Source organism: Schistosoma mansoni, chromosome 1 (genome assembly GCF_000237925.1).
Source record: "Schistosoma mansoni strain Puerto Rico chromosome 1, complete genome".
Taxonomy (NCBI): domain Eukaryota; kingdom Metazoa; phylum Platyhelminthes; class Trematoda; order Strigeidida; family Schistosomatidae; genus Schistosoma; species Schistosoma mansoni.
Genome location: NC_031495.1, coordinates 6,620,023 through 6,635,446, shown reverse-complemented (window position 1 = coordinate 6,635,446; position 15,424 = coordinate 6,620,023). Strand labels below are relative to the sequence as shown.

General features: G+C 33.6%; 1 protein-coding gene across 1 annotated transcript in view; it reads right to left on the bottom strand.

The window, feature by feature from the left end:
- Nucleotides 1–14,949, bottom strand: part of Smp_124200 (scavenger receptor-related) — a gene marked incomplete at both ends in the record, with an annotated part of 45,619 nt that extends 30,670 nt beyond the window's left edge. Inside the window, 5 exon segments of the mRNA XM_018793096.1 lie at nt 1,903–2,070; nt 8,448–8,650; nt 9,169–9,385; nt 14,668–14,851; nt 14,857–14,949. Of these exon segments, the coding sequence (XP_018647643.1) occupies nt 1,903–2,070; nt 8,448–8,650; nt 9,169–9,385; nt 14,668–14,851; nt 14,857–14,949 (865 nt within the window).
- Nucleotides 14,950–15,424: the final 475 nt, after the last annotated feature.

Below are 15,424 nucleotides of genomic sequence, written 5' to 3'. Positions count from 1 at the left end.
TTGGTACCCAGGAATCGAACACCAGTACGCAGGGTCTCACGCCAGAATGTGTAATTCGTAGACTGATGAGCGGGTATCCAACACTCGTAATGCATAACCTTAATTAATTCAAAATAATTCACAACCCTCATCCACTGCTTTCAGCTTTTCAGTGTAGGTCTAACTAAGATCAGTTTGTACTTTAAAGTATGTATCAGGTAGTTCTGAGAATCTTCGTCTTTTTATTACACTATCGAAATAAATGAATGCACTAAGATGAGAATACTATGAATAGTTAAGGTGGATTAATTGTGCCTAATATATAGCATTCAAGTTTAGACACTGTTTACAAGATCCAGTTAAAGATTATGAGAGATTCATTGTAAGACGTATTTAAGTAGCAGAAGTTTGAACCATTCATAACAGTTACGTTTTATCGAATTTTGCTACTACGTTTGCAGACATTCGTTTAAATTTCTTTTTACACGTTAAAACTTATTACAGTTTTGGAAACGTGGGAATTTTTTATCTTCCCTATTACTGGACAATAAACAGTAAAAGGTATCAGTGCCAAGGTTGGACTTGATAGTTTCAAATAAAGTGGACATTGGGTAGAGAGTTAATAATAAATTTGCCATTTTGTTATATCTCAATAGGTCAATTGAAGCTAGACCACCACCGCCGTTTCGTCCGATTGTGGGACTCCTCAGCAGTGCGCATCCATGACCTCGCCTCACGAGATTCGAACCCAGGTTTTCCCTGGTGATCTAGCTTCTATTGACTCACTCTTTCAACTATGAAAGTACTAAATCTCCACAAAAAAAGAACCCCTTGTGATAATAATATCTCAATGAGTAAAAATTGTATTTCTGGCTATTTAAACTTGTGTTAATTTATTTCGGTTATTTATTTGCCCTGAGGAAGTAGCTTGCATCAAGTCACGAAACGTCAGAAATACAATTTTTCTACTCATTGGGATATAGCAAAAAGATATATTTATTATTAACTTTCTACCCAAGTCTACCAGTAATAAACAGTAATCTTCTATTGGTATGGTAAATAATTAATAATCGTTTCACTCCCCTTAAAAATAATCGTTCTCCAGGTTTTGAGACCACAATGTTTTAGACTAAGTTTGAGGACTTTGCTGTTTTAGCCAGAAGTTAATGATTGCGACTCTTCACTCAGACAATCGGTGCCAAATCGACTAGAACACTCAGTTGGGCAGAAATTGGCATTTTATAATTATGTTGAAACGAGTTAACCGACCTGTTATCCTCATTATTGAAGACAGAATTGTAACATTATGCCTACGCTATGATTGTATTCTAATAGAAATCATGAGATAAGCTTCAAACGTTGATAGTTTGTGGTGTTTACTAACTACTAAGTTATTTATTAAGCATATATTGAATATGTAATGTTTACAGTATGTGGTTTGATCTGTTTACCACTTTCATCTCGCTGAATCTATCAACATGGTTAGCACAGAAAGTTTTCCATTTAAATAATTATTTTGGTAGTGTATAAATGTTAGTAAATTTTTAGCAAAAAGCAGGATTGACAAAACTTAGTGTTAGGGTAACTACTCTTTTTCATTGCTCAATATGAATTCAATACCTAACATTTCTGAGCAGTTCTCCCTTTATTTAGTTGGTGAGTACAGCGTATAACAGCATAATTTTCACGAGGGATTTCATTTCCATCATCTGAAACTATTCATATATGTCATCCTCTTTTTCTGCAGCGATCAAGCATCTCAAATTTTCGACTGTAAAAATCAGATAAAGTGAGATTAAAATGAAACCCTTAGTGAAAATTGCGCACTTGTATGCAGCATTAGCCCACAAATGAACCAAAAACGGTAGATATTGTACATATACTAAACACTGAGAAGTAGATTAACTAAAAATTAACGGATACGTATCCTATACCCAAAACATACCGTAACATTTTCAAGTATTGCTGGACCGCGAATTCTTTTAAAGTTTATAGCATGATGAGCATTATAAGCTAAATGGACATTACAAAGAACTGGTGGATAAGGAGTTGAGCTTAATGCTGCCGAATGATAGTTTGATCGATTCACACCTTGATGTAAAAGTTGAAAAAAACATTTGTTGGAAGAATGTATATGCTAAATGTTGATCATTGTTACTATGTTACATACTTCATGGATTGAGATTAGTTTGACAGCCATTGAAAACCAGGAAACACTGAACGTAAACTGAATATTAACAACGAAATTCGATAGTTTCCACAAACTCCTAACGCTAGTGATAAAATGCATTCACCAATAACTAATTTTGAGAAGTGATTCCTAAGGTTATAATGAGAAGTTGTAACCAGTGGAGTTTCAGCTATGTAGTGTCTGAATCAGTTACGGTTGCACGACATTACGATTCGCTAAACATATGAAATCCAAACCATTGACTGTTGTTACATTGGTATGAAGGCTAAGTGCTTGTTGAGAGACTGTTCTATATTCGACCTTCGGTAGGGTCGTGGGTGTGAACCTCGAAGTCCCACATTAAAAAAAAACAACTGACCATTGCTTTTTGATTCCAAATTCTTGTCCAACTAAGGCAAACCAGTAACGTAAATTATGAATAAAATATTTTCTATTATTTTCAGCCTTTGTAGTGAGTTCATTACCGAGCAACAGATACACACAGATGGTCACAGGGGTTTTTATTGTTCTTCTTATGGTTAAGATGAACACCAATTAAAGAACCTTAAGTAGATCAATGTGAAACAAGTATTTGCTGATAGTTTTCACGGAGGACTGACTTTAGGTAGGCAATAATTGGAAACTGATAAAACCTAGGACGGCTTTTTGTTTCAGTTTGATTTATTCAACAGTATGTGCTTATAATCTCGCCAGGAATCCATTCTAGGCTTCTCAGTAAATGTGTGTTATTTTTAAACCACTTAGTCAGAATCAAATGGCTTAACATTTCTGACGTTAATCATTGTACGTGGCCAACATCACTTAACATCAATAGCACTTATCTCACATTCGGGATGTTTGAACTCAGTCGGTCGTCGCTTCTCATTAGAAATTCAAGAATTCTTCTCAAAGTTAGTCAGTGTTGAGCACGTAATTGTTATTTGTGGAAATTATTCATTATGAAGGTGTTTATATCGTGACAATACGAATCATGGAGTAGCATCGTGCGAGTTCTAAGATAACATAACTGCTGTGGATTTTAAGTGTCACCTTCATGATAGATTTTTTAAATGATCATTAATCTATGCTCCACATACTGTCTCCACAAATTTCACACACAAAATAGATTATTTTACATTTGTGTTTTCGCCTGTTTTATTTACTGATTTCATGTCAGTTTTGTGGTGTTTTTGATCACGGACAGATTTCAGTGTGGAATTTAGGGAGTGCTGGATAGGTGCTTCATCCTAGTCAAAAATTTCTATGGGGTACGCAACTACGACTATATCATTTACAATAATATGTGCATACTACAAACATAAAACATTGTTTTAAAGTAACATTCATCGGTTTAGCTCACTTAAAAAGAGTGGAAATGCACAGTTAAATTTTTGATAGTACCATAATTCAATGAACAATAATAACAATTATACATTGTATTTACCTGCAAACTGAATGTCTACATATTCGAAAATTGATGCTGAAACATTTAAACGTGTATTTCCATAAGTTCCGCCCCATTTTTCATCGTGAGGTTCTATGGTAGTGTTTGTCACTGAAAGGAGTACCAAAGAAGTACATTAACCTGATTAGGATTAACACCCCAACAATTTAAATTAACCAAATCTTGTAAATCTGATTTAAAAACAAAATAATTATGGAAATATTTTCAAAGATGTATTTATCTACTCATAAGTAATCAAACATTTTCTGTTCAATTTGGATAGGTGCTATCGAGGTTGTGGAGAGAAAATCTGATTTCTAATAAAACTTTAAATTTTGGTTGATAGAAATCCGACAAGTAAATATTTTTGTTAACGAACTACCACTTGCTGTGGGGCCTTGAAGAGTAATTAGTCAATGAATAGATCCGTTCATGAGCTTCATATTTATCAGTAGTGTATAAGCATGTCCCAACTAAGTTTCAAATCTAGGCCATTCATGTTTTTCTTGGTTTCAACTTTGGTCAGTTTGTAGCTAAGAACTGAGCTAGAAGTTAACATTAGTAGAAATATTGGTTGTATAAAGGGTAGTAAAAACTTAAACATATGGAAAACAGATCAACAAGAATGAAAGAAAAGGTTGGGGATATACTGTTGGAAATGAAAGTGAAGCCTAATATCCGGTAGAAGATAATAAATATATGTATTTCATTGTGACTGATTTAAAGCTCTGTCACCTAGGGCGTTCAAACATTGATTGCGACTATTATACGTACTTCAAACTAATATGGAAATTTTTGGTAATTGCCATAATTCCCTCTGTATTCTTCTATGCCAGACTACTTCAACTGTACGTTGGTAGTGCCTAAACATACTTGACACATGTTTCAACAGCCTGAATCAATAGAGGTTTAATTAGTATCATACTTATAAACTCAAAATTCATATTCAGTGGTTTCATCATACTTGATTGTTGCTTTGCATATATCTATGGTCGATTGCAAGCAACTGACTATCTTATAATTTTTAATGTCATGTTTTACAGTCATCAAAGATACGACTTGAACTAACGATTAGTCTACTCATAGTATGATAGACAGACAGACATTTCATCTTGTTTACTCAAGTTAAAGACACTTCCAAAATAAATAAAATAGTCAATCTACTACTACTCAACTATGTACCTTCTTATACTTATATTTAAAAGGAGGGGAACATAGTTTAAACAATTTTGCATTACTATTCCAGGTAAAAATTCAATGAGTTTGCTTTCTTACATTTTCTAAAATTTTCAATTGTGTACAATTACTGGACCAATTTTATGTCAGTTTCTGTGTTTCAATAAACAAATGACTCATGTTTGTGATTCATTTTAGTTGAATATTGTAATATCCTATATGTTGATGTAACGTCTATGCATTCGTAAATTGTTCTCTAACTTATTCACATATATTCATGTTGTCATAGATGCATGATATATATAAATACACAAATATTCATCTATTCGTCTGATTATGTTAATCGATTTAAGAACATGTGACCAATGAACAGCTATTCATTTACCTGTATTAAACTGTTATGTAATCAGTGCAATATGAAGGAATTGTATTCTGTGTATTGATTATGTACCAAGTCAAGTTTTAATTTCTAAAATTTTATTATTTATTAAATTAATTAGATAGAAACAGATATTTTTGTCATAAATAGCTATTAGTTGAAGAACTAATGAGGTTCAAGAAGGAGACTATTTAAATGAGAACCACTTGATAATTATGATCGATTGTTAAAGATGTTGGATGACATGAATTAAAATCAGTCTAAATGCTGGAGATGTATTGACTCTTTATCATACACACAGATCTTGAGATCTATTTATTCTTTCAAATGCACCTTTCTATTCCATTTTCTCGAATCATGTTCTAAATAAGTAAAGATGGATAGTGGCTAGCAGTGGAATCCATGATATGCTTTTCGAGTCCTGGAGTGAACATCAACTCTGAGATACAGTTACATACAGTTGACGGGTCCGAAATAGGATGAAACGTGCGTCCTGGATTCCGCTGCTACCTACTATTCATGTTTGCCTATAATACTTGTGACCTAAGGTAATATCGAGGCAATCCTCACAGGAAGCATATATGCCAATAAGAGACTGATCAACTTCAGTAAAAATTCCCATTTAGAAATATGGAAAGAAAAACCGGTTAGAATATTAATTTAGGACATCACAGCATGACACAGCATGATATATACATTAACTATATTATTTTAATGTCAACCATTTTCCCATAATAATTTGTAATAAAAATAACCCTTGACTCATATTAAATCGTAACAAAATTAAAATTATTTTAAAAATGAGTAGAAACTGTTAAGTAGTATAAATAATTAAAATACTATTCGGTTACTAAAATACATATTCAGTAATCTATGTATCTAACTATAGTCAATTTATAGCATGGTGTTGTTAACAATATTTGATTTCATCATGGAATTATTGTCTTATCATTGGGAAAGTCGGTTTTACAAGTTATTACTTACTTACTTACGCCTGTTACCCATCGTCGAGGAGCATAGGCCGCACACCAGCATTCTCCATCTAACCCTGTCCTGGGCAATCCTTTCCAGTTCTTTCCAGTTAACATTCATCCTCTTCATATCTGCTTCTATTTCCCAGCGTAATGTGTTCTTTGGCCTTCCATTTTCCGATTCCCTTCTGGATTCCAAGTCAGGGATTGCCTCGTGATGCAGTTTGGTGATTTCCGAAATGTACGTCCTATCCACGTCTTTTCCTAATTTCCTCTTCAGCTGGAAGCTGGTTTGTCCTCTTCCACAGAAAACTGTCGCTGATAGTATCCGGCCATTGCATGTTCAGTATTTTGCGTAAACAACTGTTTATAAATACTTGTACCTTCTTGACGATGGATGTAGTAATTCTCTACGTTACAGCTCCGTACAGTAGAACTGACTATCTTGACGTCCGTATTGAAGATTCTCACTTTGAAACTAGTTGACAGTTGTTTGGAGTTCCATATGTTTTTCAATTGTAGGAATAAAGTCCTTGCTTTGCCAATCCTCACCTTTACATCTGCATCAGATCCTCCTTGTTCATCAATGATGCTTCCCAGGTACGTGAGTGTTTCCACCTCTTCCAGAGTTTCTTCATCAAGTGTGATTGGGTTGGTGTTCTCCGTGTTGTTTTTGAGAATCTTGCTTTTTCCTTTGTGTATGTTGAGGCCTATTGATGCAAAGGCTGCTGCTACATTTGCTGTCTTCGTCTGTATGTTTACAAGTTATACTCTCCTGATATATATGTCCTTCATAAAATCTTACTCTAAACTATTCATGAGATAAAGTGCTCTTATGAAGTGTTCGTATCATTGAAAGGTGGGACCATGAAACAAAACACTGAAGTAATAGACGTAATTGATTAATCACTGAGTAATGAACACTATTATGTATGTCAAGTCCTTCTTAGTGGTAATCAAATTCTGTCGATTAAGTTTCAAAGAAGTCACTAGTCTAAGTGACACAACTTGGGATGTACTATGTTTAGATGTAAGGTGGTTGGAGGTTGTTGACAAAAAAGCCTGAACTTAAGTTTTATACCATTCGGAAACCATCAGGAGGTCATCCGTTACCCGAATACCTCACTGTAACTTCTCTGACTGTGAAGCTACGTGATGCGGCTTCGACTCTGCCAAAGGGCATTAGTTCCTTCAAGATTACCTTGCTGATAAGTGAAAAGTAGTTTGAAACCTTGGTCCAGGGTATCCTGCTGACCAAGTAACATATCAACGTAGTGCCACCTTCTTACAACTGATTGACACTGATTAAATATCACTTAAAAAGTCTATGGCAGTCTAGATCAATGAACTGAAAAATAATCAAATTTTAGGCGGAAGGGAAATTCTCAATTCCGTGATCCTCACAAATCAGCTTGTGATGAGTACAACTTTATGAACAAATAAACTTAATTTTGGTGAAGTATAGTTGTAAACAATCAGTAAGTTAAGTTTGAGAACAATCTCTAAATTATTGACTATTTCTTAAGCTGGAGTTATACGTGATATCAAACTGTTTGATATTAAATTAAGGTCTTGAACTCACATCACTTTGTACCATAGAAAAATCTTCATCAGTAAACTATTTGGACTTTATATACTCTAGAAGGTCGGATAGATTATGTGCTATCGCAAGTGTGTAGTGTAATTGGTAGAAAAATGTAGGCCAGTTGTTTTGAGTGAGTTATTAACCGAGATAGGTATAACTTGCATATATTCTTTTATAGACCAGTTTTAGAAATTATATCTGTTGATGAACTATAAACACAAATATTCGGCTTTTAATTATAAGCCTTCCCTTACAGTTACCAACTTCCTTCTATGATCAAGAGTATGAGAATGGATTAATGACCGAAGTCGGATGAAAAACAAAAACCAAACTACCTCTGAAACTAAGCAGAGATGGGTAGTGGCTAGCAGTGGAATCCAGGAAGCGCGTTTCGCCCTATTTGGGACTCGTCAGCTGAATGTACCTGCATCTCAGAGTTGATGTTCACTCTGGGGCTCGAACCCAGTACCCTCGCTTCAAACGCCATCGCGTTATTGACTCGGCCGCTGAGTCCTGATAGCTACTGAATGAATTTATACCTCTGAAACTGTGATAATCATGCAAATCGGTTGTATTAAATTCACTCTATGAGTTTTTCAGGGTATAAAATTCTTAGCTAAATGATTTAAAATGATGATGATTTATCTTATGTGATGACATTGAGGAAGTGACAACAATTAATTATTATTACTAAGTAGAGAATATAATCTCTACTTAAAAATAACCAAGAGACATTAACGTACCACATATATTTCTTCCATAACTGATATTTTTCATTAAACCAGGACAAGAAAATAAACCAAGTTCATTTGTTTCGTTACCAAAACAGTTAGGTTTTATAATTTGTACACTTGGATATCGATTAAATGATTGTGAACCAAGAGAGAAATTCCCATTGAAGTAACCGAGTTGTTGACAAGCTATCCGAGAATCTATTTTACTCCATCTATTATGCATTACGTAATAAAAAGGCAAAGAAATGTATATAAATACAAGAATGTTTTGTGAAGATTGATTACATTTCCAGGTTATATTCGTCACAGATTAAGCGGACAACCTTGAAGAGTACTATGGCAGGAAGTGCCAACTACCCATTTCGTATTGCCAACGAAGACAAATAAATATTTAGTTCCAAATACCAACAACGGGATGATACAAACACTTATGAATATAATTTATTTATAATGGTTTCTTAAATCTTCCCTTTGTTAATGTTAAGGACTGCATCTGTTCATTCTCTTTAGGTATATGCGCGTTCTTTGTGGATCGTCTCGATATAGACATTATTTCACATTGAGTCTCAGTGTGAACATTAACGCCGGAGCAGCAGGTATATACAACTGACCATTTCCAAGTATGATAAAAACGCACTTCCTTGATTTCACTACTAGCCACTATCTAACTCTCCTTAAAAGTATGATTGCAACAGTTTCAATTTCGAAATTTCAACCTTTAATAACTTACTCATTATTTTGACTACAAACAGATCTCCATTTACTAGCTAACCATATTTGCAGTTCACCTTGATTGATACATTTTCCATTCACTAATCTAATTTTATGATAAGGTTGATCAGTAAACGTGTTAATGCGTGGTAATATCATAGTTTCGTTTACATAGTTTCCAAGTGGCGAATTATGTTTATCAGACGCACTCCATTTCGTGAATACAATTCTACGATCTATTGAAAATAAAATAAAAGTTATATAAATAACATTAGAATATGTAACTTCGTAGTTTTATTAACCAGAAATATCATGTCCCTAGTTTTCACAGATTCTCTTCGCTATTGATTAATAGTTCGTAATGTAAACTTTAGAACTCAATGACCCCCATAAATCCCTGCACTAATAACAATCGTGTGCTCATTAGTGACTAATTGTGAGAGGAGTTTTAATGGGATGCTGTGACCGTTGAAGTTCAGCCATGTCGTCTCTGAGGCAGCTACTTACCAGTGTCATTAGATGATAGTTGAACAATATGGTCGATTGAATGAAGTTAGGTATGTAAATCACTGGATATTGAATCAGTGATCTAAGTATTAAATATTCATTGAGAAATCCCAAGGTCTTGGGTTCGATTCCCTGTGGGTTAGTTGATACACACTACTTAAGAGTCCCATGTTAAGATGAAACAGCTATCCATTGCTTTCTGGTTTTCAAAGGTTATCTTCGTGGAGTCCGTTCGTGATGAAAACTATGAAATTCAAAAGGCTCTGCAAGTCCCTCACAGTAAAAAATAGAACTGCAGGTGTTTGTCATACTGTTTCTATGGTAATCAAATAATTTTAGATTACAACAACAATTCGTAATGATAACTCTTAGACAAACGAGTTAAAATGGTGTTTAAAAGCAAATAAATTTTGTATTCTGTACAAACCTTAATCTCACCTGTCATGAATAATCATTATTCTATACCACTTAGTCACTAAGTAGTAACCAGTGTTATGTTTGTCTAACAGCTTTCATTCGACTGTTTCTGGTCACCTTATGCTAACAAATAATAGTTGTTATTAAAATGCAATCATAAGATGAAAAAGAGATGACCAACTATTGTATCTAAGTCGTTAATGTGTTAGTGGACTACTGAAATCCACTGAGGACCATATATCTGTTTCGTTTTTAATCACTTTTTATAAGAGAGTGAAGTCAGCATCTACACTATTTTGGAGAAAACACGATACAGTTTACGTTTCCAATTACAGTTGTTATTAAGCACAAAGTCTCAGATATGACACGATGGAGTATCTACCATCCAAAATAAGTCATAAACTTTTGGCTAAAATCATTATATTGAGACATTCATTCAGGAAGCTCATACATCTACAGAGACTGATCAGCTCCAGTTCTGAATATTGACACCAGGAAAATACATAACCATACAAATAATAAGTATCATACTTGTTGAGCGAATCGGCGGCTACTTCGTTCAACAGCTTAGTGACATTTAAAGTGAGATTTAGTAACTTCAAGTCTTAATGTGAACAACACGATATTTAAGTGTATCCAGCTTATAAATCATCAATAATGGGAAATATGCCTCATGAATTCTAGCTACTATTCAAAAATGTACGACGTGAAAATTACTAGCTATAGATACTTAAGGTTAGTTTTGAAGATATGTGTTTCTTATAGCCTAATGTCGGGTGAAAAACAGTTAAAAACAAGGGGACATTTAATCATCCTTTCGTTAATTACGAAATTTCAAAATCATTATATCTTGGTTCAAAAGTCAACGTTTTCAATTTAGGCCTGTTCTCAGCCTAGTATGACAATTATCCTGTACTTATGATAGTCATTATATCAGTCCCCAAATGGTTGAACTTTTCAGCTACAACCTTCTTATCAGAACACCGAAAGTTCATCTGAAACTAAGTTAATAATGAATTCATGATTATCGTTATCATTTATTTCGGCAACTAATAAAGGTTAGTGTGAGTTGAAGATAGTTTTCATCACGGATATCATCTGTGTGAATGTAAAAATATTCTAGGAAGAAATTAATAGCTGCTTAGTTCTAATTTGATTTATTTTCATTGGCTAGAGACAACATTGAAGTATGATAATTAAAATAAAACGTGTATTGAAAATTATTGAATTCACACCAATCTACAGACATAATTAGATTGATACAACAAAGGAATGAAACATTTCAAAAGACTAAGAATACATTAATTGAAAGGACTTCATTCTCGAATAGTCTTAAATGATAATTTTTACAAAGGTTTTAAAAATGTAAAACAAGAGAAATACATAATCATAGGAGAAAGGATTTCAGATTACAGCATTGTTATTGAAGCGTGATAGTCATTGGTCTTGTAAGCTCAGATTTATCTTTGGTGAGTTTTTTACGAAGAACATAAGAACTCTAAGAAAGTGGCATTATGGTATGTGCTACTTATGTCGATACTAGTAGCATATAACGCTATCAGGAATAGAATGTCTGACAACAGAAGGCCGAAATCGAGGATGAAAAGGATGGGAACGGAAAGTAATTGGTATGGAGATTCAGGAGCAATGAAGCCTGAGACGAGTGACTAATATTTTCAAAAGGAACAATCAAGTTTGAAACAGTTGATTGATATTTTGCAAATGAAGTATTTGCTGTATAGTTCTCAGATTTTACTAACACTTTCTGTGATTTTGTCTTCAAATACGTTCGATTGTCCCCACTTGTGTTCTCATTCACTAAAGTATAACTATAACATCATAAGTATTCTGGAATGATAGATATATTATAGTACGAAACAGTTAGAAAGTAGTATTCTTGCAATAAAAGGCGAGGAACGTTCTGTTTGCAAAAGAATATTGTGAAAGAATTAAAACAGATTGTGTGATTTCTCATCAATAGATGTAGCACAAGTATTTTGTCTGACTGATAAAAATTTGTTTGAACAAAAAAGAATTCTTTTTGTTTTCGTTAAGTTATTAAGTAAGATTGTTATGTAATTTACATAATAGTTTCATTAAATATTCCAACATGACATAATCATGTTTTCAAACGAAACCATAACCTTTCACCTTCATCATCATTCTCACTATAGACGTTATTTTCATAATCTTTGCTTATGTATACCAAAAATATGAGGAGTAGACTAGCTATTTTCATAACATCAAGTGACATAAATATATTTATGGAAATAAATTATGATGAAAACCCAAAACTTAATTTACGATTGTAAAGGAGACAAGGTAAAAAGAAAGGAATGGTTATCAGTTTGATAATCAAGGGTTTATAGTACTTGTGGAAATCGGTTTTAGTGAATTTGTAGAAGACAAATATTTCCTACAAAAATTGAAGGAAAATATGGCTATTTTTTTCCTTTATTCACTTGGATTATCGGTGGTAGTGGTGAAATACATTACATTTTATTTCTCCCATATTTAGGACTTGCCAGTTGAATGTACACACATTGCAGTATCGATGTTAACGATGAAGTATGAACAATAGCAGGCTATCTATAGCGCTACAGAGTCATAGTCGATATCAACTTTTTAATACTGGTCCTCTTTTTAATGAATATAACTTTGAGGAATGTGATTTGAACCATACATGGAGCGTTAATTTTTTTCAAGATGCATATACGCCTTGCTTAGGTTCATAGTTTTCCATCGACTACCAACAGCCACCTAACAAGTTGGTAAGTCTGCTATTATTGCGAGATGTTTTTTCTCGGAAAACACGTTCGTGTATATTCTCATTTTATTTAATTCATCCATTTCTAAGAGTAGCTTTGGACTTACATCACTCATCAAAGAGGTTTTACTTAACTTATGACTGAATAAAAGATTTTATTATAGAAGAAGTGATGAAATGCCTATAAGGAAAATTGGTAAGTGCAGATTACATGATTAGGGTCCATGGGATTATTGTAACCAACATTTGAACAAGTTGAATATCGTAGCTTAAATTCGGTCTAAATGTCCCAAATGCATTCACTATTTGTTTCTCCTCAGATATTGATTGCTAAAGTTATCTCATACTTTCTCACGAAATCACTTTATTCCCTAAAATCGTATCGGTTTTGCTACTGTTGCTGATACTTTTGCTGCCTTTATGACTCTGACACCTACCTTGATATTTTCATCTCACTATGCTACCGTGATATGGTAACTTGAACAGATACAAATATGTGATGAGTTCTACGTTACCTATGAGTGACTGGATGACTGGGGCGAAAATGAGTCACCTGAAAATATTGACAGTCGTAAATCATTCTACTGAAGAAACTTCATGAAGTTTACTCCGATGTCTAGTGTTTATAGTGAGGAGCAGGTAATCGGACAGTAAAACGTAATTCATTAAAAAGCCATAGAGAAACTCAGTAGGTCTTTCGGCAACACTGAAGCAAAAGTCGCGCTAAAGATTGCGGTAAGTTTAATGTATTTAAATATTCAGATACATTATTTTGTACTTTATATTCAGAGGGAGTAAAGTATAGTTAATGTGAAAATAGGAGACGATAAAATCGTTTAATAAGTCTGCAACACCTCGCCAACAGTTCTAAACATAAGATGCAATAATTTGTCAATCTCTTGGGAATATTGGTATCAAGTGACTTCTTTGTTATGTCAAGAATGTAGGAGGATAATTTATTTTATTTTTTTCGTAGTTTTTTAGTCGTTTTACTTTAATATTATCGATATCTTTACGAGTTTGATAAATATTTGAAGCCGATTTCTAGTGTAGCATTTTCAGCCCGGAAACAGTCTCAAAACTGAGAGTATCACAGTTATTCTGAATACGCTAAACATGTCACACAACCTTGTTCAAATTTACACCTACTTTCGGAAAAAATTGAGTTAAGCTATCTTGATTGCCTACTCATTACTTCTGTTAATTTTCTAACATACCATTCAGGATATGGATTTCTTTATTCAGTTCATCCCAGTTACCTGCACTTTTTGTCAATAAATCCCACCAAATCCTGAGAAATAATATAGAATTACTCGAAGTAAACAGAATTAATCTCAAATTATGTGAAAAAAAGTTAAGTTTTTCTGACGAACAACTATCACACTAATCCACAGATTGAAGTGATAATGTTTCTTTTCTGTCTATTCAATCAAATAAAATACTATCAAAGAAAGAAAGTTACTGGTCAAGTGCTATTGGGTTATGTATGATTTCGAGTTAAAGAAAATACCATGTAATTACTGATGCGTGGGATTAACTTCGTTGTGTTTTTTATCTTCTAGACCCTCCGCTGTTAACGAATTGTCACTCGCTGTCACGCGCTATGATTAAAAGACTTTGGTAGGCCAGAATAAAATCTACTATCATTTGTAAATGGCATATCAGTGAAGAAGATAATACATGAATGGCAGGAACTTAGATATTGACCCTTTCAGTTTGACATATATGTACGTCCTAGATCATAGAGTCAGATTTTAGGGCTTCAGCTTTATTTCCAAAAGACATAACGCAAAATATGGCTGAAAACTAGAATTGCCGGACACATACCTGAAGTTCCTTTGGCATGAATAACACCTTTCACTTTAATTGATAGTCCAGCACCGATCAATATACGAACACCAGGATCAATAACAAGTTTAGCTTTGGGATTTATGATTAGATCATCGTGTATGATGATAAATGGTGATTCAGTTAGAGTCCAGTATTGTGTTCCTGTGTCAGTTTCCATAATTCTCAAGTATCACACAATAACGAACTACTTGTCCTCCTTTTGTTAGATTCTTTAACTGGTGCTGTTAGATGAGGGACAGAACAAGAATGAAGTTTCATAATTCTAATGGAAGAATGCAAAACCGATTTGTTTGGTTAGAATCAATGGTCACGCAGATCATGTCTGAAATATTTTCATTTGGCAAACGATATGAATAAAAAACAGATTTTTACATGAAAAAATATGTCAACTGAGTTAAAAGGATACTACATTACTTTCATAGTTAGTACTAAACCATGAGCATAACTATTAAAGTCAGTAAATTTGGAATTTTCATGTAAACTACAGCCAGCAGTCTCTAAACAAAGACATTCATTTATGAGTAGAATGATGAAACACAACCTTAGTGTAGGCCTAACCTACAGTTTGAACATTGCGTTATCTATCCTTGTTTCCCTTCACAAAAATAAACGGGTTTTATAGTGACTGCAACCATATAAGGGAAGTTCTTATAATGGAGTTTAAGGTCTATCAACATTCGGGTTGTAGCCTAAAGTGGAGTTATTTGGAGTTACTTTGTAAATTGAAGCTACT